This window comes from Prorops nasuta, unplaced genomic scaffold (assembly GCF_024137725.1).
Source record: "Prorops nasuta isolate Cenicafe-Biocafe unplaced genomic scaffold, Cenicafe_Pnas_1.2 PNAS00002, whole genome shotgun sequence".
Taxonomy (NCBI): Eukaryota; Metazoa; Arthropoda; class Insecta; order Hymenoptera; family Bethylidae; genus Prorops; species Prorops nasuta.
Window position 1 is genome coordinate 2,109,847 of NW_027116799.1, and position 23,395 is coordinate 2,133,241.

General features: G+C 42.4%; 1 protein-coding gene across 4 annotated transcripts in view; it reads left to right on the forward strand.

The window, feature by feature from the left end:
- Nucleotides 1-1,127: 1,127 nt before the first annotated feature.
- The window catches only part of Scgdelta (sarcoglycan delta), a 142,153-nt gene continuing 119,885 nt past the window's right edge, over nt 1,128-23,395 (forward strand). Inside the window, exons 1-3 of one of the 4 annotated variants that reach the window (XM_066732232.1) lie at nt 1,128-1,653; nt 2,519-3,170; nt 4,644-4,822. In XM_066732232.1, coding sequence (XP_066588329.1) covers nt 4,652-4,822 — 171 coding nt within the window. In that variant the 5' untranslated portion in view covers nt 1,128-1,653; nt 2,519-3,170; nt 4,644-4,651. The remainder of the gene's footprint in view (nt 1,654-2,518; nt 3,171-4,643; nt 4,823-23,395) is intronic. The other 3 variants (XM_066732240.1, XM_066732248.1, XM_066732257.1) reach the window with 3 other exon arrangements.

Sequence of the window (23,395 nt, forward strand, 5' to 3'; positions counted from 1 at the left end):
AAAAACCTTGAAGAGAAATACGTACATATATGAAGGATAATCCCCATGGAGACCGAATAGAGAAATGAAAGTTGAATAAAAACAACAGCGACTGCATTATTATTTATGAAAATTGTGCTATACTCTCTCTCTTTCTGGATACTCAAACTTAAGTTGAGCTGAATTTTGAGCAGTTCTTGTTGCTAGTTGCGAAGAAAGTACGGAAGAAGAGGAAGATACTTGAGGAGTGGAAAAAGATGGAAGCGAGAGATTGGCCCGAAGGAGCAGGATGCGTTGTGCAAGGAATGAAAACTGAAAGTTTATGGGCGAACGAGAAGATTCGAAGAAAAGGACCAAGCTTGTCCCGTGGATATAAGTTTCAGGGCTTCCGTAAAGTATACCTGTCGTATACAGGCGGGCATGCGAGACTTCTGTCTTTAAGAAAAATAATTCAAGCGACAGACGGATATTTTGCCGAGGGACGGTCAGCGCATGTGTCCAAAGGAAAATACTATTCAGGAAATAATTAACGCTTGTTACCTCGTTATTTCTCCATAGAAAAATTAATTCCGTTCGTGCGATGAGAGAACGGACTAAAGTAACGGAGAGTGAAAAGAGAATTGCATAAATATATATAGCCACTCGTTACTTTGCGCACACATGCGAAACAACAAGTTGCTTGGATAAGAACGAGCAAGAGGGATAAAACAAATTCGGTATATATATGTCTACAAAGGGGAGTAAATGGAATACGCCAACTATTAAACAATAATTAATAAATGTATATATATATTTAGTAAATATTGGCGAAGAGGAGTGATCGTAGCGAGATGTGCGCAGAATAGAAAATGAGAAAGGGAGAAGCGTAGCGAGGGGGGAGGGGGTGGTGGTGAAGGGGATGGGGATGGGGTTGGGGATGGGGAAATCTAAAAGGAGACACTAGATAGAAGAGGGTGGCTGAAAGGGACGAGCGGTGCCGTGGTCCGTGCTCTGGTGGTGGGGAGAGGCGTCGGTGCATGCGCAAGAATTTTACACGTGAGCCCGCGAATCCGTGAGAGCCGAGAGCCGAGAGCCGCCGAGAGGTAGAGAGGTTCACCTCGGTCGCGAGACTTCCTGCTGGTTCAGTCAGTGTCGTGCGCGATCTCATACGCGGCACTCGACAACTGTCGGCCACGATCGTACACCATCATTTATGTGACGATCGCTCTCGTTATAATACACCGTCCATTTCCAAAGATTCAACTTTAACCCTCCAGATTTTCTCGAAACAACGAATCCCGTTCTGTTTTATCATCAGGGTCGTGGAGAGAGCAGGGGACACCGGGTGTCATCGGCAGTAGCAGAGAGAGAGAGAGAGAGAGAGAGAGAGAGAGAGAGAGAGAGAAAGGACGGTTAACGATGAAAGAATTGATAAAGTGCGGAGAAATCGTAAGGGAATTATTGGTAGATCGGTTCGAGTGCAGTTCAAAGACGCATTCGTCGTGCGGAAGGCACGCAGCAGGCAGAGGCGTAGGGATGGAGGAAGGCTGTTAGCCGAGAAGAGAGGACAAGAGGACGAAAAAAGGGCTACTCCAGTGTGTAATTGAGTTACAGTCACCGATGTAATTAAAATCGGTGCTTCGTTGCACTCGCTCCAATGCACCAGTGGAACGTCCCGACGCAAGCCGCGACCGAGTAAAATTAATTTTCTGATAGATTAAGCCGGGGGCTCCATTTTTCCAGTTTTCCGCTAATTCTATATATACATATATATATATATATATATATATATATATATATAGATAAAAGATGGAGACGAGAAGAGTGCTTCCTGCATCCTGCGTGGCTAAGCAGGATTAAAAGTTGAGGCGTCGCGAAAACTCTGTTTCGCGTCGAGTTACTCTTTTTTTTCCAAACTATATATATATATATATATATATATATAGAGAGAGAAAGAGAGAGAGAGAGAGGGGCATCTCGTTTTCGCATAATATCGTCGGGATGCCATAACGCGCGTCATTGGTCCCCGCAAACTATCCGAGCTACGTCATTAAGCAAGGATCGTGAAATCGTAGGTGCATGGTAGCGCTGAGGTGATCGCGCGAGACGGGATTATGGCCGTGCGCATTCTGATATTCGATAATCGACCCTAACTCGACCGGAAAATAAAGACCCCCTCATCCCTCCCCCTCTTCACTCCTCCCGCTATAATACTCATATCTACCTCTTGCTCGCTTGTTTGTTCGGTGCTGGGCATGGCAAACACCTCGCGCGTATCACAACCAACACTATAAGCAAGATTAAAGCTTTTTCACAGCGTGCGCGAAATAAAAGGAGGAGGGGGAAGCTTAAAAGGGGAGCTTTTTCATTCGTCCAAGCAAGCACAACTCCTCTTCCACGTTGAGTAATTCTTTAATAAATAAAGAAGGAACGCGCGCTACGATAACTTTGTACAGGCCAAGATCCTACACGCGTTTGCACGGTTGTTGTTATTAAAAAAGAAAAGTGCGAGGTGTGCTCTACTGCTATTCTACATACACACACATATATATGATTGTAGAGAGCGGAGAATTTAGGTATCGGCTCCTGATGAACTTGGACGTACCGAATAGCTTAGCCAGGCTGAAATTAAGCTCTGGGGGTTGCTGCTTGGCAATTAGCTGGCAGGTGGATTCGCGAGCTTTCGCAGTAGCTGGCGCTACGTCAGGATGATTCATGGATATTGGTAGCGTAACGAGCACCGGGAGCGGCGATAACACGCGTCGTTAGACTTGCCGTAATCGTCATTATCCAGCGCTGACGCTCGTCGTCGTCGTCGTCGTCGTCGTCGTGGTGGTGGCAGTGGTGGTGGTGGTGGTGGTGGTGACTGAACGAGGCCGCGCAACGAAAACTACACGTCCATGGCCATCGATGATCTTTCGTAAATAAATGCAAAGCAAACGTATAGGACGAATAGCGATAAAATGTGGAAGGGAATGTTGAGGAGGGAGTGCGATGACTCGTAATTACGGAGCGGAGGAGTCGAGGTCGCGCTGCAACGATTCGAGGGATTGTCAAAGGCTGCAGTTTCGATTATAATGATCGGCAGGATCGGGAGTCGATTCAGCCAGCCGGAAGCTCGAGGTTCGTCTTTCGACGAGCGACCATCGGCAGCCGCGTGCAACCTCGCATCGTCTTCTCTGTGCATGGACCCAAAAGGATTTAATTAACGGGTGAGTTAAGCAGCGCACGTGCTTCGTCTCATTACTCCTGAATTCTCCTCTTATTTCTTTATTCATTTCTCTTTTCAGTTTTCCAAGCTCTCATGCGAAAATCTTCCTCATTGAAAAACTCCAACTTGTGCTGGAATTCCATCCGCTCTATATTTTCTCTCTCTCTCTCTCTCTCTCTCCCTTATATCCGAGGGATAGGAGGACGCAGTACCGCGACGAAGAGGACATTCTCTTGGGCTCTCCGTCTCATTTCCTGATCCCTCCCCGTTGGCGAAGAGTCGACCGGTTTAGCACCTTCCGCACGCCTATTTTCATTCCTCTCGCGTTTGGCTCTCCTTGGTGCGCGCATGCACGAGACTCTCTCTTCTGGCCCATGTCGCGTGTCTGCCTGCAGCCTAGGTCGTGGTCGCGCATCTTTCTCCTTAATGCCCGCCGACGACCCGTAAATCCCACTGAAAAACCTACTGCTACTCCCTCTGCTATTCGTCTCTTTTTTCCTTTCCTCCCCCTGCGCAGCCTAACATCCTCTTTCTCTCTCGCACTCTATTTCCCTTATTTTCTCACGTCCCGCTGCCTCAAGCCTGCAGAATCTCTTTGGAAAAGCTTTCATGCTCGAGCTAACGATCTCGATTACGCTCGTCACATTTCTTTACTGCAGGACTCTCTTCGGAGCGCGCGCCATCCTTATATATCTTTTCAATACTTGCTTTTCACCCATCGAATTTAGCAATGAATCCTCCAAGAGGAGGGTTGACGAAGAACCCGTTTCATCTACCGCGCACCCAAATTCCTAAAAATTAATCTCTCCCTCTCCCGCCAGGAGATGCATATTTACAGTTTATAGGCTGGACGTTGAAAATGTTTTGTTTTTTCATTCTCCGACCGTGCCACAACTCAAGCACGCGCCAATTTGTTTCCAATATCCCTCGCGCAAGTTGGGCTCTGACAAAAACTTTCTAAAGATAATGAAAGAATAAGAGAAGCATCTTTATACAACGTCCACCTTTAATACATATATATATATATATATATTTATATAGTATCCTAGGCTCTTTTCAAATTAATTTTGAAATCTGACAAAAAAATGGTCTTTTTACGCCGTGCCGCGCCGGCCGTCTCGACTATGCTTTACTTCTTACCTTAGCCGCAGAGCATCCCGTGAGAACGCTTGTATAATAAAAAGTTATTTGCACAACTGTGCGAGAATGAATATTTAGCTATCTTCTCTCTCGCCGAGCAACTTTCTTTCCGACGTTTTATATATAGCACGGAACGCACGTACCGTGGAATATTCTTAATCGTTTATATATACATATTAGAGATAACTCTTTGTCGCGAATAGCTAAATCAAGCGTTTCTCTCATCCGCTACTTGGTAGAAAGGAATATAGCGAGGAGCGCTCGACAAATATTTTCAATCGGTGTTGCATGTATTTGAGATTGGTGAGTCAAGGTAGATGTTGTATATTTTTAGGAGAGAAAATGGACACGTCTCCTACGTTGAGCATCGGAGGCTCCAGGGCCAGAGCGGCTCTTTTAACGACAACCGGTACCGGAACCGGAAACTCGGATAGACGCGTGGTATTCTTGGCGAGTCAACCAACAATCGGCCATGAGACGAAAACTTGGCCCCATCACTGGTCCCCAAACACGGTAAGTTTACCCCGAGCAACCTTTTCGTTACATTTAACATCCATTTAATTTTATGTTGAAAATATTCTACGACTATTTTTCTACATGTATACACACACGGTCGTGTATATGTGTGTGCGCTTGCTTGCACGCGGATTGTCACAAAAAATGCTGAAATCCGATCTCTGATTCTCGCCTACTACACCGTGTACGTACCTGATAATAGTATAATGATCAACCGTTATTGCTTTATTATTATTATGATTATTATCATTATTGTTTTTTCGACAATGGTGGAAATTATTAATGAGAGACAGCGCCGTGAAATTATGCACGAATTGATGGATGCTTCGTGGCGTAAATTACGACTGGGAACCAATTCAATATATTTATACGAATATCAATCGATGAACTCGAAATTAAAGTACTTCATACGTCGAAACAATCGGAATTGCATAAACGTCACGGAACGTTTGAATTCTCAACGTTAATGTCAGCGCAAATGTTGCACGAGTATCGATTATCGATTAACACGCCCGTTTAAAATTTAGCACGTGAGCTCGGATCAAATTTTTATGAACCTCCGGGAGTTTTATGCTCTATATATATAGTTATTTTTATCCAACCACCCGTCCCACGTAATAACGTGATTTGCAAAATCCATTATTACTTGTGTAGATTGTTATAATTGGAAGGAAATTAGATGATTAAAGGGTGATATAAAGTTGTTAATTATCTGGCTAGAAGAGAGCGTAAACAATGATTAGTTGATACGCTCGCACACACGCGCGGAGAGACCCCGACGAGACGGACGCGAGTGGAAATGGTGCATGGAACGTCGATAAAAGTAGAACCAATGAAAATTAATCAGACGAGAGCAAGAGCGAAGAAATTGTCGATGGCTAATTTTTCCCAGGGATCTTACTGCTCTTGAAATATACATACATACTATGTTAAATGTTTATGAAGAGAGAATTTTCGTACTAAGAATCAAGGGAAATTGGTGTTGGAATGGCGCGCGAGAGAAGGAGTCGAGCGCGCACTCTCGGGTATACGCTTAGGCACTAAAACCGTCGGATAATTTGTGCGCTGCTATATCCATGCATGCATCTTCGATCTTGACGAATCTCGAATCGTCGACGCGTACTCGGGCCCGTATCCGGGACCCTTTGCCCAATTAATATATAAATAGTCGGGCAAAAGCTGCGACTCTCCAATGGTGCAACACAGTCATGTCCCAGTAGAGCGCCTTAATTCGCTCCGATAACGGTCATTGCGCGTTAAATATAAAATTCGACCTGTATGTTTGGAGCAAGTTTCCCTACAACTATATTCGCTCTTAATTCCAAGAAATCTCCTACCCTGCTTCCAATCTTTCCTTTATTTTCTCCCATCTTTTCGTTTTCGGCCAGATTGAAAATTCTCTCGACACCGCTCGAAGGTCACTGATCCATCAGGATCGACCATGAAAATAATAACTTGGCAGTATGTAAATGGAGGTTTGTTGCTAGGATATCGTAGCTTTGTTATATACATATATTGGACGGACAGTCCTTGTGCTGTCCTTGGCGTTTCAGAGCTTTATAGCTCCGTTTCCTCGTAACTTGGATTCAGTATGGGCCTCCATCAGAGATTCTCCTGCTGCTGCTGCTTAACCCACTAGGGAATTTGCATAGTTATTCGTAGTACCGGATGAAAGTCGTTACCGGCCTGCTTCGCAAAGTTCCTCCTGGCAAAATATAGTATAATCTGAAAGCTGGACCGTGTCCCTCAGTATTGTGTTCTTGTACGGTATTAAAAGATTGATATATCCGCGAGGCGACCAACCATTAACGCTACTCCTATGCATAAGCTTTCGCTCGCTTCGCAATGTCGACATTATATATATATATATATATATATATAGGTGTGCATGATTTTTAGCAAGAAACACTTTCCTACTTGACGCACACGTGCCATTGTGTGCCATCGCGAGAGAATCCTAGCTAAATCACTTATTCAGAATTATACACTATATGCGTATTATATATGTGTGTGTGTGCACGTGTGCGCGCGTATATATGTATACCGGGGTTGGTAGAGAAGCTCCGGTCAAAGCTCAATTATAGACCGGCAGGAAAAAGTAGAGTACTATTTTAAAGTTCGCAGGACAGATTTACGAGGCGTTCGATAAAAATGGAAAAAACGCGTGAAAATTGATATAAAAGAGTGCACGCGGTTGCGGGCAAAGTTTCAGATTTAATTGGCGAGCTTCGGTCGTTGATCATTTCATTTGGCCGGTCTGGCTATTATATATTTTTCTACTGGCAGCATTTATCATATCGAATGGGAAGGTACGGCGTCGATAGTTACGAGTGAGGCAAACCTGTCAGGCTAATTGAAACAAACGCGATTATTAGCTGGGGTCCAGGGTTCACTTTGAAAATATGGCGCTGGTAACTTTTAAAAGTTGGCCGGCACGCAATCAGCCGGACCACCATCCGCGTAGTTATACATATATAGATGCAGGTATTATTTGCGCCATTCTGCAAACACTGCTGTGTGTAATTAAAGGCAAATATAGTTTGACACCGGGGAAAGCCTTTAAGATAAGATACGAGCTTGCGCTCCCCCCTAATAGCTATAGTTATAAACGTGCGCGCGCCCTCGTTTCCCCCAAGAAGCCATGCTCTTTTTATACCTAGGTCACTATATTAATACTTGCCGCGCGGACAAATATTCTTCTTTCTACCTGCATGTACGTGTACCTCCTTTGCTATAGGTCCTATATATTTATAGGAGTAACTCCTCTCTAGCCACATGCAAGCATTTACTTGTTAATATCTTCGATGAAATAAAGATAAATACATGGCGAGGTATAAATTTCAATAAACAAACACCCCTGGCTGAATAGGACTCGCGAGGTACGCCGGGTTATCTCAGCAGACAAATCTCGGTAAACATCGATGAGAGTTCTGCAGAGCGAGTTGAAAAAGAAATTTCGCGGTTTCCGGCCAGATTGGCCGATTTGCCTCCACCGTAAATCAGGATAGACGTTCAACCCTCGCTGTGTTTCACCCCCTCACCCTGCGGTCCCGACTCTTTCGCCCTAGGTCTCCACAGCCATTCGACGAATGGGACTTTGGCTTCCCTTTTCTATTCTATTCTCATTCGTATTCCCGCAACTCGTCGTTATATCACCGCATATCAACTGTTTTGTCAGTTCTCGATGGGGGCATTAAATGAATGGGACTTGTTCTTTGAAAAAATTATATCGGCTGGATGGAGATCCAACCCTTCCCCTCTCTTTACACGTACTATTATAGAAAAATTCAGGGCATTTCCATTTGAATTTTCAAAAAGCCATTGGGAAAATGAGAGGCGCGAGAGAAGAAATTTCATCAATCGAGTATACACATACATATATAGAGTTAGCTCGATATTAATTACAACGGTTTATAGCTACGGATGAATTTAAGAAGAATTAGCAAAGCTTTACGACGATATATTTTATAGGTTGAGCTGAAATACAAAGGAAAATCAAAAGGGCTTAGAATTAATAGATAATGCGGAGCTGTTTAGTGAGTGAGGGAGGGAGAGAGAGAGAGAGAAGGTAGATTGGCAATTCAGGTGGAGCGAAAGTATAATAGTAGGGGCGTTGATATATGGATGTCTATTTATTTGGATCCGAGGTCGAACGAAAAGCCTGGCTGCATGTCTCTCTGTGCAGCGCTGCTTAAGGAAGAACGGCCCGATGGTCTGGTCTGGGTTGTTGGGGGGTTGCTCGGAGTTCACCAGTCAACCGGGAGGGGACAAGCTAGCCTGCTAAATTAGTGCCACTCGACACAACCGACGAGATTGATGATTGCCGGTTGCACGTAATTCCCTCTGGAGGGGCTCGGAAGAAAACCGGAAATCCGTTGGTACCACGTACCTGTCCCTTCCCACTCCTCCCCCCTTCACATTTTCGAGCCTCCAACCGAGTTTACGCTCCACCGTTTAATGCTTATCGATCATGACGACTCACTTATTTTCACCTTTGCCACACCTCGCGCGAACACGCGATCACTCGGAGGAAAGTCAATCGATCTGCCTATACCTTTTTCCGCTCCAACCGATATGTATGTGTACATATAAGAAACGAGAGAAGAAACCTATCAGAAATAATAAGCTTCCTCATTTTTATAGAAAGTAGAGTATCTCGCGTTGATGAATTAAATGCAGGCCTTGAGAATGGGAGAGTGCACGCGCGTGTCAATTTTCGCCGAACGAGTGTTTTATGATCGATTGTATCGCGCGCGAGAGGGAGGGATGAGTGAAAGAGAAAAAGATTCTTTCTTCCTGGGAGAATCGGAGGGGATCTGGAAGGACGAAAACTCGGGGGATAAAATCCTTCACCGGTCTGGACTGGAGGGATGTAACTAGTAGAATAGCTCGACTCTGCTTTGAGTTCCGGCAAAGTCCCCCCTCTAGGGTAAATTGAAAATGGGAATTGGTCCTTTGAAGTTGACGAAACGACCCGGCCATAATCTCCTTAATAACTCCCCTCTCTCTTCAGTGCGCAAGAACCGCACATTCTCGTGTCCAGCTCGGATACGCTCTTTAGCCAGATCTTCTTTTTCTTCAGCATTTTTTCGCAACATGCTTTCTCAAATCGCGAAGCAGTTAAATATATATATATATAGCTTTGTCTAACCATTCTCGTAAAACGCGCAGCATAATGGAAAAACTAATTACACATTTTTCGAGATAATCCGCTTCGTTTGGTTGTTTCTTTCATACATCCTACATCTCTTCAGTTGTAGCGCGAGTCGTCTCAGAATTTTGTAAAATTATCCCAAGCACTGATGATATATTATATATACAGACTTATGCCGTATAGTATACGTACGTTATTGTACTAGAGTTCTAATGTACGATGGAGGGAGAGGTAGGAGGGAAAACGAATAAACAAATAAATCGAGCACAAAGGACGTTTCAACGGTAATTCTTTGATAATTTGCATTCTTATATAAACAAATTTCCTAGTAATTTTAGACGCCAAAATAAATCATATATCTATACTAGGATCGTTCGATCGAGAACTAATGCTAACGAAGCGCTTAAACCTGATTTATTAATGATCGTAAAGTGAGTATATATATACTTGATCGTTTTTGGTTTCACTTTGCCAGGCAACACGTACGTTCAATTGGGACGTGTACGACCAAAAACATACATGTGCGGGCGTATTATTCGCCCTCCCTTTTCACGCACTACCATCATTCGTCGCACTAACTGCATCATCGATATATTATTAAATTCACCCCCTTCCTTCCTCCAATAGTGCCATCGACTAGCGTTATTCAACTTGGCCAGTTTATTTTACCCGAAGTAAATTTATTCGGAAAAAGAAAAAAACAGATGCTGTTGTGAAAATGCACACAGGCTCGGGAGAATTTTATGTTTATAGGATTATTATAGTTTTGTGAGAATATTCGACGTGCTCGTATTTATATCTATCGCTGCAGGGAAATCTTCTGGAAGGAGTGTACATCTTTCCAGTGTGGAAGTGTAGATACGATAATAAAGTAGCAGGGATAGCCAAGGCTGGAAAATAGGCATCGTAAACTGAATTCATCGTTTCGCGAGTGCGTGTGCTCGTCGTTACTGTCGGGTCGTATTACGACTGGCTGGCTTCCCCTTATGTCTTTATACACCGTCTATCACCTACATATATATATATACATATATATATATACCATGTATGTATATCAGAGCCCGAAATGTAGCTCAAACGCTTCTCATCGCTATATTTTCTTAAGCTAAAGCATCACCTCGTTATTTAATATTTTTCATTGCTCCTATACTTATAGTCACAGTTCGGTAATGCGTCTGAAATGTATTTTGTGCGGCAAGAAACACAGCCACGCTTTCTCGTATTAATGTGCGATTATGATGTACGTGCGTGTGGGTGGACGCGTGTGTAAGGCCCTCCACTCGCCTTTCTCTTGCAAAAAATTCAATTCTGGCATCGATCGTTATCGCAGCTTTTAAAAGAGTAATAATCTCAAACTGTTTGCAAACTTTACGTATGTATATATATATATATATACATAAGCATTGCATATATAATATATGTTTCTTTTGCTTTTCTTAAATACGAAAGACCTCTGGTTTATTCCATGCTCGTAATTAGGATTGATAGGGATGACGTCATTTCACGCATCTCCAGGTGAACACGATAGCATTAGAAGGTGAGAGAGGGAGCTGCCGTTTTGCTGGACGAGCGAATCGTCAATTTCATTTAGCACGCGAGCCACGAACTCGATTAACGTCGAGCTTGATGATCGAAATAATCGTCGGCGCTCAATCGTTCTCATCTACCAGTCTCCCAGCTCTTTCTCCATCTATACCGTATATATACTACATCTATAGTAAAAACTTGGTTAAAACGAGGAAAAGTCGTATAGAATAATGCGTGATGAGAAATAAAAATTTGCTGGCATGAAAGCTTAGTATAGTACCTATATGCACTAAAAGAAGTCACGGAGAGTGCAATTTCCAACGATTCTTTGGAGAATAGTGATGGTTTTTAAGGAAAGTGTGTGTGCATTTATTTTTCACGATAGGCCGATAAGGGTGAAACATTTTTCACAGATTCTTCACGCACTTAGCCTTATCAAAGGCGATTTCGCGCATGCATCTTTAATCACGCAGTACGGCAGTCTGGTGAAAGGTACCCAGCCCTCCTTTACAGCAGTTTGCATCGCAGCTTTGTGGAAGAGGCGTCTAAAAAATTAATGACCTTTCTTCCGGGGTCAAGCTCCACGTCGATCGAGTCGAAGCCGCTGATACGCCTGAGTAAACCGAGCCACTGTGATTTTGCGTTAACGATGATCGATCTACTTCCCCCGTAAACTATATTTAATTTCACCAGAGTGCGATTAATCTTGAAATTTTATCGTGGCGAAGAGTCCTCCTGCGTACATTGTACAACCCGCATCCCCCCCCCCCTCCCCCCCCGTCAGCCCCGTCCACCCACCACGCGCGCAAACCCCTTAATTTTATTATTATTTCCACGCTTTCACCTCGCGCGTTCGATTAATTGCATCGGAACGGCCGATCGGTTATATCTGGATACAAGCGCAAAATAATCCATCCATATTGCGCAGTTTCCCCAGCTTTTTATTTAAACGCTGTAAAGTGGTATTCTTTTATTTCGGCACAAGTATATTTGCGGATTTGTCGAGAAGGGGGGAGAATGACGAGGAAAAGTGAGAGGCGCTTTTTGGAAGCGACATTTTCACGTTTACGATTGGCAATTCGGAACGAGTCTGGCAATCGTGGCAGAGAGACAAAGGCAAAGGATGGTGTAGTTTCACGAGAGAGCGGGAGAGCGAGAATTCGGGATAACTAGTAACTATGGGCGAGTCGGTTTGGGAAGGGGGAGGGGAGGTGAAGCAAGGTATGCCAGGGGGCGGGGGCTGCGTAATGTCGGAACGGGAGAAGCGTAAACTTAATTGACAAGCACAGGTGCCGCTTAAAGCTGACTACTCTATAGCTCCGTCCGTATACTTAGCTGAACCTATACCTTGCGTCAAAGTTCCAGCGGTGCATTCTTATCCTCTTATCCGCGGGATAACCGGTAAAATTGCCGCGCCACCAATGAAAGTTCGTTCGGCCGTAACGTAATTGAAATAGCGGGTAGAGCGTAACGCGAAATATATCCGCGCAGCTGAGTCGATCATCTCGCAAAATCGCCACTTTTTCCTCTCTTCTTAAATCCTGCAAGCTTTTTCTCAATGCCGTACGCTTTACAGGCGTAAGGTATGTACGCGTTAATAAACCGAGGTAAATTATTTCTCTGCAGCGCGGCGACTATCGCACCAGTCACTCGATCAATTCTCTTCGTTTCTTCCCTTCTCCTCCAAATCCATACCAAATGCCTTTCTCATCCAATTCAGTCAGACTATTATACGTTAGCGTGATCAATTTTGCAAGAAATTTTTCATAAACCTACATATATATAGTCCTCCGCGTATATGGAACATTGACCGTAAAAGATGCAGTAGAATAATAAGTTGGTCTATATATACATATAAATATGATATAATTCTAGGGGATGTTTATTTAGGGCAGTCTAGGTGAAAAGTTAGAACGGAGGAGGTGAAATGTTTGCATCTCCCATAGGTTATTCTTTGGTCGGAGGGAAGCAGCCAGGGGACGGGGATGGGGACGGGACAGCGATGCGCAGGCTGTAAAACAGGCTATTTCCGGGAGTCACGCTGCCACGGCGCGCCACGCCGCACCGAATCGAAAGATACGACCTTTTTACGGTGTAAGGAACCTTGTACACTATTACCTAGTCAGTGGAGCGGTACAAGGCGCAGGGCCCCTTCTCAGAAACACACAGCACTATAGTCGCATATACCATGCACGCTGCGCGTTCGCTGCACCTGTCACCCAATCCGTTTCGCATAATTTTTCAGTCGCGCACACGCACCCTATACACCATTCACGGCAAACTTGGATCCTGCTCGACTCTCGCCACGCGCGGCCCCCGCCCCCGCCCCCGCATAGCTACTTCAGCAACCTGCTTCTACGATTCTTGATCCTTAAGAACCTGCTACTTAAATATTTCGGCAAGCAGCCTCTTTACGAGCTTCCACCGTTGAAGCATATATATATATATATATATATATATATATATGCACCGGTTCAAAAACACCGGAAACTTTTACTGTCCATTAATAATTATTAACACTATGAAATGGAAGGGATATAAGAGAACAAAAGGCGAAAGCCTCAAAATTCGTCGCTCTGTTAAAGATTATAGTTATAGTGATAAAGAATTATTAAATTATTAGCCATTCACAATATTTCTATTTTTCCGAGCGAGGATTACGCGCGTATTATTATTTTTCGTTTTACGGGACACTGGATATAGGAAGGAAGAATAAGTGCGCCGCGCTGGTCGTTGGTCGACAGGGGCGCGGCGCAGAGTGGTATAAACTGGAATTAAGCATAGCACACACACACACACACACAGGATAATACTGGTGTGGGATTGAAATTGAGGTGGGAGGAGGGGGGGGGGGGGGAAGAATAAGAGGCAGTCTTGCCAGCAGGGAGGCTTTCGGTGGCTGGTCGATCGGAATCAGAAATCGATTGTTCGCCAATAACAATTCGGTGCACTCAGGCGCAGCTTGCGGGAGGACCGAGCTTTGGTATTTTCGTGTCGACGCAATATCTCTGAGTGCATTTTTCCGGATATCGGTAAAGGCCCATCGTAAGATAGCTGCACGTGCGCCCGGAATTTTTCCGAGCCCGTACAAAATGGCCAAACGCCGCGCGCCCTATTATGTACGCACGAAACCGACTACGTGCAGCGCGTAAATTCACGGATTTTTCCCCATAAAAGGCTCTCCCGTTGCCTGCCGCCCGCCGCGTCGGCTTTCCACAAACGCCTGACGTTTTGACTTGGCCGCCAGAAACGACCAAAGGAAATAATCTTCTCTCTATCTTTTTATATATATATATAAACTAAATAATGCTTTTGCCCCTGTTTCTTGCGGGCTTCCAACTTTCACGGTTTTCGAATTGGAACGTTCAAGAGCGGCGAAAGGTCGAGATTCGTCCATTCAACAATTGTCAGTGAAAAATGTACTGATCATGTATTATACATCTACGAAAGTAGGTATAATTTTGTAAAATTGTGTACGTCTTGAATTTATATCGTGCGCTCTTCTCAGCGTATAATTTGGCTTTGTCAATTTACTGAGGAAAATTGTGTGGTGTGAGGAGGGGAGGGAAAGGGAGAGGATGGAAGAGGCAGGAAGGAAGGAAGTAAAGCGGAAGATGAAGCCTCGTTTGTAACGGAATGTAGTTTGGTGAACGCGCGTGTTCGCGCGCGGGCCGCATAAAGTTCTCTTGCAGCTAGTATAAGCCTCGGATCTAACGGGGTGTGAGCGTTGCCTTCCGCCACGATACAAAGTTCTTCCGTAAAGCGAAGATAAGAAAATAAGTCAAGGACGACCGCGAAAGGACGCCGGGCCTTAATTAAACTCACTAATGGCCCTTAATTTAATAATTATCCATTCTTAATTGTAGCTTTGCGGTCACGTAAGGGCAACTTTTAAACCTCCGCGTACATGTCCCTCTCTCTCTCTCTCTCTCTACGATCGAACACGTGCAGTTTGCCTGACACGAAGCTCGAAAACTTTTACACCGACCTCTTTCGAGCTTAACGCATCGACTCTACTTATTTCGATGTTTATCGAGCCGAAATAATGGCTAATTATTGCTCCTCGCCAAGTGATACTTTAACTGCTTTGCCCTCTCAACCCTGAATACAGGTATATACAGCAAGAAAATAAAGCGACCAATCTAAATTTCTTTGCCTCTACGACATTTAATTTTCCACTATTATTTTCAATTATTCCAACCTGAAAGTGATATTCGGATCGTTTCTAGCTCATGCTGCGTTCGCTAAGCTAAAATTTTAGCTGCAAGTATACAGGGTGTATCAGCAATGATGCTTTTAATTTTAAAAACCATATTCTTGAGCGTAAGCTAAGTCTAAAAGTCATGAACCATTAATATCCGTAAAAGAATCCTTGTGCAGAGATAAAACTATTTTAAACTGATAAATCAGGGGGGTCTTCGATTCAATAGAAAACTTACTTTACTCTCACTTGCGTTGATAGTTCTCTTTCGAAAAACAAATGAAGCTCGTACTTCTTCACCGTTCCGTATTGCCGTACACATATACACGCATGCACGTAATTACGCCGATTATTAATTATCAGCATATTGTAATGCTTTAGGATCAAACTATTCTTAAATTGATAATTGCTATGAAAGAGTTATAAAGATACTATAATAGCTTTCTAGGAATGTAAATTTTTCCAGGTACCTTCTCCCCTCTAGAACCATTGCTTTTACTAAAACAGGGGCACCTCGCGTATAGAGTATTGCAATGTTCTTGAACAGAGCAGAGGCTGTTTGTTCGTTTTTAGTTTTTTCTCTTTAAGTATACAAATTATTTGTATATTAAAGATACATTAAAATCAGAATAAACCAAAAAGAAACAAACATAGCCTCTGCTCTGTTCAAGACCATTGCAATACCCTACGCGAGGTGCCCCTATTTTATCAAAAGCAATGGATCTAGAGTGGAGAAGGTACCTCGTAAAATTGACCTTCCTAGAAAGCTATTAGTATCTTTATAACTCTTTCATAGCAATTATCAATTTAAGAATAGTTTGATCCTAAAGCATTACAATATGCTGATAATTTATAATCAGCGTAATTGCATGCATGCGTGTGTATGTGTACGGCAATACGGAACGGTGAAGAAGTACGAGCTTGTTTTGTTTTTCGAATGAGAACTGTCAAGGAAAGTGACAGTAAAGTAAGTTTTCTATTGAATTAAAGACCTGATTTATCGGTTTAAAATTGATTTATCTTTGCACAAGGATTCTTTTACGTGGTGTTAATGGTACATGACTTTTCGACTTAGCTTACGCTCAAGAATATGTGTTTAAAATTAAAAGCATCATTGCTGATACACCCTGTATATATATGTATATATATATATACATGCTTGTTAGACGTTATTGAAAACTTTTTCCCCGCCAGTTTACATCATAGAGGATACTCAATGTAGTATATATAGCGCATAAGCATAAGTTTCAGTTAACTTTCCAACAAACTTTTCTACTTACCTTTCAAAGCTAGGTTTCGCGCGAAAACCGTAATTTTCGCTTAGTAAGTGCTTTCTTTCTAAAATCTGCAATATCAATTGGCGAGTCTTGGGAATTAACTGGTTAAGGGATTCGACGTGGGCTTCCTGAGCCAGCATGTACTATATAAATGCGAGGACGATAAATTAGCATCAACGTCGCGGTTTTCTCTTTCGACTGCCTGATATACACGTTTTGTAGGTATATATATATACATGTATAATAATTGGTGGCGAAAGAAATTTGATGATGGAAAATGAGATTGAGAATGGAGATTAAACGAGGTGAATTAATTATGCGATAAGGATTTTGGAATGGTATATGTATATAAGAATTCACGTATTTCCGGTGACGGATGAAACTTGGCACGGACCAGGCGCATTAGATAAAGGACTGGCTGATTTGAAAAGGAGCTTTCGCGGCTAACGAGCTGAAATCCAGCATTTAATCGAGTCACGTGTAAACAGACTGGCAACTTATCAGGCGAACGTGGCGTGTATCGAGACGAGATCGAAATAGACCGGGAATAAAATAGCCGAGACGCGGCGTCCGTATATACGTTTTTTCCGCGCTCGCGCGCCTTGCTTTTCTGGCCGATCTGATTTATTTACGTTTGCAGCGTCCCCTTAACAGATCGATATCGTTTAAGTATGTACAGAGGCACAAGCTTCCCCGGTAGCCCCAAAACTTGCTAAACCAGCCACGTACGAAAACACTACTTTCGTCAGGTTTTACATTACCCGCTATTAAAAATTATATACACTTCAAAGAGGATATTAAATTTCTCCTATATTATATATATGTATGTATGAGAGTAAGCTATCGTTTCCATGCTCCCTCTCCATAACACTGTACTCTTCCTTTTCTTATTTATTTTTTTAGAATTTTATTATTTTAGAACGCATGCGTCGCTTCGCGTTCTCCCCTATGACAATACACACACGCATATAGGGGCAAGAGCAGATCGAGGCATAGATTCGATGTGAAAACAGATTTGATTTAGACACGAAAGCTTGTAATGGATTAATTGGACACTGAAACGGCAGGTTTGTTATCGAATGCTATGCGATCGGAATGTAACATTCAATTTCTAGTTAACGAATGAAAATATTATCTTAAGAAGAACAAATTCATCTATTGTGAACAGCACGTGCCAATTAAGTTGTAATACTTTCGGGGGATGAATATTTAGGGGATGGAGCGTTGATCATGAATGCGACAGGGGCTTGATCGTAACATTTAGGTAGAAGTAAATGCAGTTGAAATGGGGCGGAGAGAGTTTGGGACGTTGAGGGGGCGGTATCTAAAAATTCTCGAGGGTCGTATTGAGGCAGCTAGGGGACGAAATAGCGACGAATGATCCAGGTATGCGTTCTAATTAGCGATCCAACGACCACAAGCTGGATCGGGGAGCGGTGACACGCCAGATCCGATATAATTCGAAAAACTGCCAGGGATATATATATAACGGCCGAAGGAAGCTGACAAAACAGCGTAAAACGCAAGAAAGACGAGCGCTGTAAAATTTAATTTAAAAAAATTCTGCCGCCATAAAAGATACGTAGGTAAATTCGGAGCTAGGATTACTTCTGCTCACTGATAAAAATTTTATCGTAAAATCTTGCAATCTTAAGTGCGCAATTTTTTGCGCAAGCTCAGAATGTCACCCAGTAAAAAAAGTTTCAGGGATTTTGCACTTTAGCGACAATCAAGTGAGATTTCTATGTTCTTGAAACGTGGCCGTTTTGCGAAAGATGCGAGAGAAGTCTCCCCGTGTGGGGGCAGAAAAGAGGAAATTTTCTGGCAGAAACGAATGGCAGGTGCGTCAGGTTATATAGAAAGGCGGTAATGTGCGCGCGAGGATGGCGCGGCGCGGCACGCAGCTCGACCATTTCTCTCACTCGATATAACAAATGAAAGCATTTCTTCCTCCTATAATGACCGTTGAACGCATAATAGATATCGCTGGATCGCGTTCCTATATACGATTCGCTCTGCGATCTCCTCTTTCAAGAAAATTTTTAACAAGCCTTTCACATATACATACGTCATGTAAATACATAGATATTGTGTGATCAAATAACTCCCCGCCAAATAGGCTACAGATCATCTTTTTCTTGCGTTGTACGAAATGAGATAAAGCCAGCCTATACTCTATGTTTATATATTTCTTTAGTGGTTACTGTGTGTGTGTGTGTGTGTAATTCCTCCTCCGCCGCCGCACCCCGGCCGAGAAGTTGGAAATGCTCTAGCTCCCATGCAAATACTTTTTACGTAAGGGAATAAAAGCTAGCCGAAGGATTTGATTATTCTCCCTGGATTTTCGCGACTTTACATTGTTTTCCTAGTGGCTCTAACTTTCTTGCTTTATATCCCTTGCTGTGCGATATATATGTATACACCGGTCGTGCACGCGCGATCGCGCGCGCGTCCTTTCTCCATTATAAACTCCAGGCTTCTCTTTCTCGCAAAGTAAAAGTCAGTCAGTTCGTAGGATCCGAGTGTTTTAATCCAATCGAGATAGACCAACACTTTTTCCATTTATCCAGAGAATCGTAGCTTATGATCTTTTCGATACAGTCCGCGTTAGTTTTCATGGGCTATTTCGTAGAAATTCATAAAAAAGCAGAAAACGTTGGTTGAGTCGGTGCAGAGGAGACTATCGCTCACTATATAATGAAAATTATCAAAAATTTTATATGTACATATTTATCTCTCTTTACTCCATATATCAACAAATAATTCATTAAGAATTAAACAATTAATGGCGGAGCGTCACGTCGCAATATCTTTATCTACATATATTAAATATATATATATATATATATATATATATATAGCACAATAGGCAGTATAAGAGTGACGCAGGTGATTTCAAGTCGATAAGAATTATATTTAATTGAGCTGACGAGGTTAACGACCTGTGAGCGCGAGCGAGTCAGGCAATAAGTTAAGGTTAGAAGTCTGTGGGCCCAGTCTCCCCAGTCGGCAGCTTCTCCTGCTTCAGCATTAGATGATCAAAACTATTGTAACGTCGCCTCGCGTCGATCGTTTTGATCCGTCTTGAGAAGAACTTGACGTTTGTCAACACATAGACGCTGTACCTAAAATATAAGAGAATAGCACGGAGAATCTCGGTAATCTATATTCACTGTAATGGAAAGTACGTTGCGTTATAGATGGATTACTGTGCGCGCTATTTTCTTTTTAATAATTTGCTTTTCACACAATTGGGGAAATTAATGGAGCATAGAAAATAAGTAGCTTAACCAAATAAAACACAATGTAATTTTAGCCCCTTTATTGAAATATATTTCTTCGTTTGGTATTGCATGTTTAAAGGAATTAGAGATTCGGCAAGTGAGAAATTGGTAGGAAAGTTTTCTACCATCTAATCACTATGAGAAGAATAATATAGGCGATAGAAAGCCGACTGTACATTCGGATTTTTCACATGTAGCCTGTGTATAAATTTCTATGGTGACCTTCGAAACACGCTTGCGGATTCCGATATACATTTTAAACAAATTCTCGCTTTTCTAATTAGTTTATTGGATCAATATCCATAAAACTCTTGATCAATAACGTATAAAGGGCGTATAGGCCGGGTCATGCAATCATTAGTCATTCTTATCCTGATGTTTTTACGTTTAACGCAGTAGAATGAAGTGTCTATAGCTGTGACCGATTAAATCAATGAAGAATCCCTCGAGTTTCCCTCTTATATTTCTTCTTGCCCTACCAGTGTATATCGTACTATACCTATAGTTCGAGTCGAGAGAGAGCGAGAGATTCTCAATCGGATGGTTATTCAATAGTCCGGCACATGAGCTTGGTTCAAGCCGAATCGCAGTATAAATGGCTCGAATGGAAACTCAACGAGTAATTTAAACCTATAAGACAGCGCAAGTAAGGACTTATTATTAGTGGGACACACACAGTTGTTCCAGCAGCATGCACACACAACACAGGTGTAGCTGCTTATCTCTCCTCCTTTTCTCCTCCGCCTTCCGTCCTCTCATTTTCGTCCTCCTAATCCTTGTCGGTGTTGTCTCCACTCCGCTGTCCGTTTCCTCAATGTTTCGTTACGTAATCTAGTCCGTGTTGTTGCAAAGTTCGCATTTCCTCGGTGATATCCGTCCGGCAGATGCGGATGATGCTGCTGCTGGATGCACCGGACAGTATTCCCAGTCAGATCTTATAAATAAGAGCGTCTTAACAATAGGTTATCATTTTTAAAACTATATTGGAAGGGAAATTAAGGAAAACCGGTGCTCAAGGATTAAACGAAATTATTTACATGATCTATAACTATAGCAGTATCGTCAGTGCGATGCGATGACGCTACAGCCGCCGATTAGTTTTGCCTCCTCACTGGCTTGTTAGAAAAATCCGATGGGATCGGGATATCAGGTTTGCTGGTTCAGCCTGTTCCGTAAGCTAAGCTAATTTAACATTAATCTAGGGCAGTGCGTGACACGACGACTCGAGTAGAGGGGAATTGACACGCGTCACGATGCACGCACTACTTTTCAACCATTGCCTTTCGCCCCATTCGAAACCAAACGCTTTAAAGTCCTTGACGCCGCGTTTCAAGCTATAGTCAAATTTCAACCAGTCGACGCTTCCAAGTGATCTAGCTCCGCGGCGTCTGCCCTTTGAGATTATAGATTAACGTTACGTAGCTTATTCTCTATAGATTACGAAAATCCAACGCTACAAATATCATTGTAAAAAATTTCAGAAAAATTTATCTTAAATAATTTTTCGAATACTTGTATTAGGTCACCATTAATTAACATTATTTACCATGACTTTTCAGCACACAATTAATTAATTATTTTGTATTTATCAATATATTATTATCGATATATTTCTTTTTATTTTCTATGAATAACTTTGGAATATCTGCTTATGTATTCATAATCTATCAAATCTCCTAAATTGGGATATTTATTTATAAATATTTTCCATTAGCCAAAGTTTCGACCAAATTACTTTAAAATTTTATATCACAGCCTGTACAAAAAAAAGAATAAATAAAAATAAAAATATAAAAATAGAGATATATAGAAATAAAGCTTGAATACTTTGAATAATATCTATTTTCGTGAAAAGTCGTAATGTGACATTTGTCTGATCTGAAATTTATAGATTTTATAAAACCGGGCACTGTTACGCAAGAATTATTTAATTGCACCAACGTCAATAATAATTTTTAGGAATATAAAGAGATATTTTATTTTTGGACAAAAAATGACTATCGAAGTTTTTTGTTGTTAGGAAAAAGAAATCGTAGACGAGGGTGGGATCGACGGAGAAAAAGTTTTCGGAAAGTATCAACGGGGGAAACGTAAGGGCGTAAAAGCGAGAAGCTCTTATGGTGACCTGAACCGGGGTGAATCCCTCCTGAATATTAGACAAGATCTATAAATTATCCGTGGATATATAGAGGGAATCGTACGGCGCGGCTGGTGCAGTGGCCGGTACGTACTCCCGAAATATCGTCACCGAGGAGACAATAGAAAGCGAGCTGGTGAAAGAATTAAGGGATTAGGTTGAGATGCAGTCGCAAGTCTCGCTCCCGGATCAGCCCCCTTATTCTATACCCCTTGAGGAAAGCTGGGAAAAATCCTGAACGATGTTGGCCGTATACACTTATACAGTTACTCCCTCCCCCCATGGAGGGCCTTATTCTAACCTGCATGAAGCAATTCATTATTGTTACCAGCACAACTTTCGTAATTCGATTGTAATATTTTGTAAAAAGAAAGTTTACTAAACGCTGTTTCCTGGAATGTATATACATATGGGTACTAGGTTTTTTTCCTCAATGACCCGTGTAGGAGTATTAAAATGAAAGAAGGAAATGGAGAGAGAAAAGGAGCGCGCACACACACACACACACACACACACACACACACACAGGAGGATTTATTTGGCTTTTATTTGAGATTTCTGTACCACGCGCGTATATAGGATTGCCAGTGTCGATTTCACGGAAGCGCGGCGGAATCAACATCCCCCACTGCACTGGATGGATGGGGTCGGTGGGGGTGGTGCGACGCTTTCGCTCTCGAGGTAATCTCCGCGCGGGAACTTGTAGAGGAGATGGATCGTCCCACGGGATGGAAAGCGACGTCCGACTTTACCCTCGGCATTTACGCAAACAAGCGGAGAAACTACGTCACCTTCCACGGTGTGCATGCCATGCCTTTGAGTGTCTCGTCTCGAAATATCTAATACAATATACACGATATACACACAGGGAGACAATACTACGTCGATGATATCTAACGCTCGTGACAGCCCTAATCCACCATCCCCTCTTCCAACTGCTATCAATTACAAGTTCGCTGTAACAATTACAACTTTGCCAACTTTGCCAACTTTGCCCTGTTTCATAATTCTCTCCTGCATGCGCTTCCAATTCATACAATTATAGCTCCTGTCTATATATATATATATATATATATGTACCTACATTATACCTGTGCAGTCCGCGGCCGCTGCATTATTATTACGCGAAATTCATCCGTTCTATCGTAAAAAATTAAAATCAGGCCGAACGGCGTATTAGCATTTTTTACGCGCAGCCAGTATAATATTTACATTGCCAGGATGCATTTTAAATTACAAACTATAAGTACGTGCGCGTAATGCAAATTTCCCAAATAATATTTGACGTTTGAGTACGAAAACGTGTTTTAACAAAGGACGGCGTATCTTGTAATTAGAAGGGAATTTCTTGTGGCACGAATGGCCAATTCGAAGCTCGTTTCGAGAAAATTCTACAATATCTATTGTATATGTGTAGGTATATATACATATATATACACATGGATATGCTGTAAATGGAACATATCGAAGTGGCGTGTAAAGTAAAATGG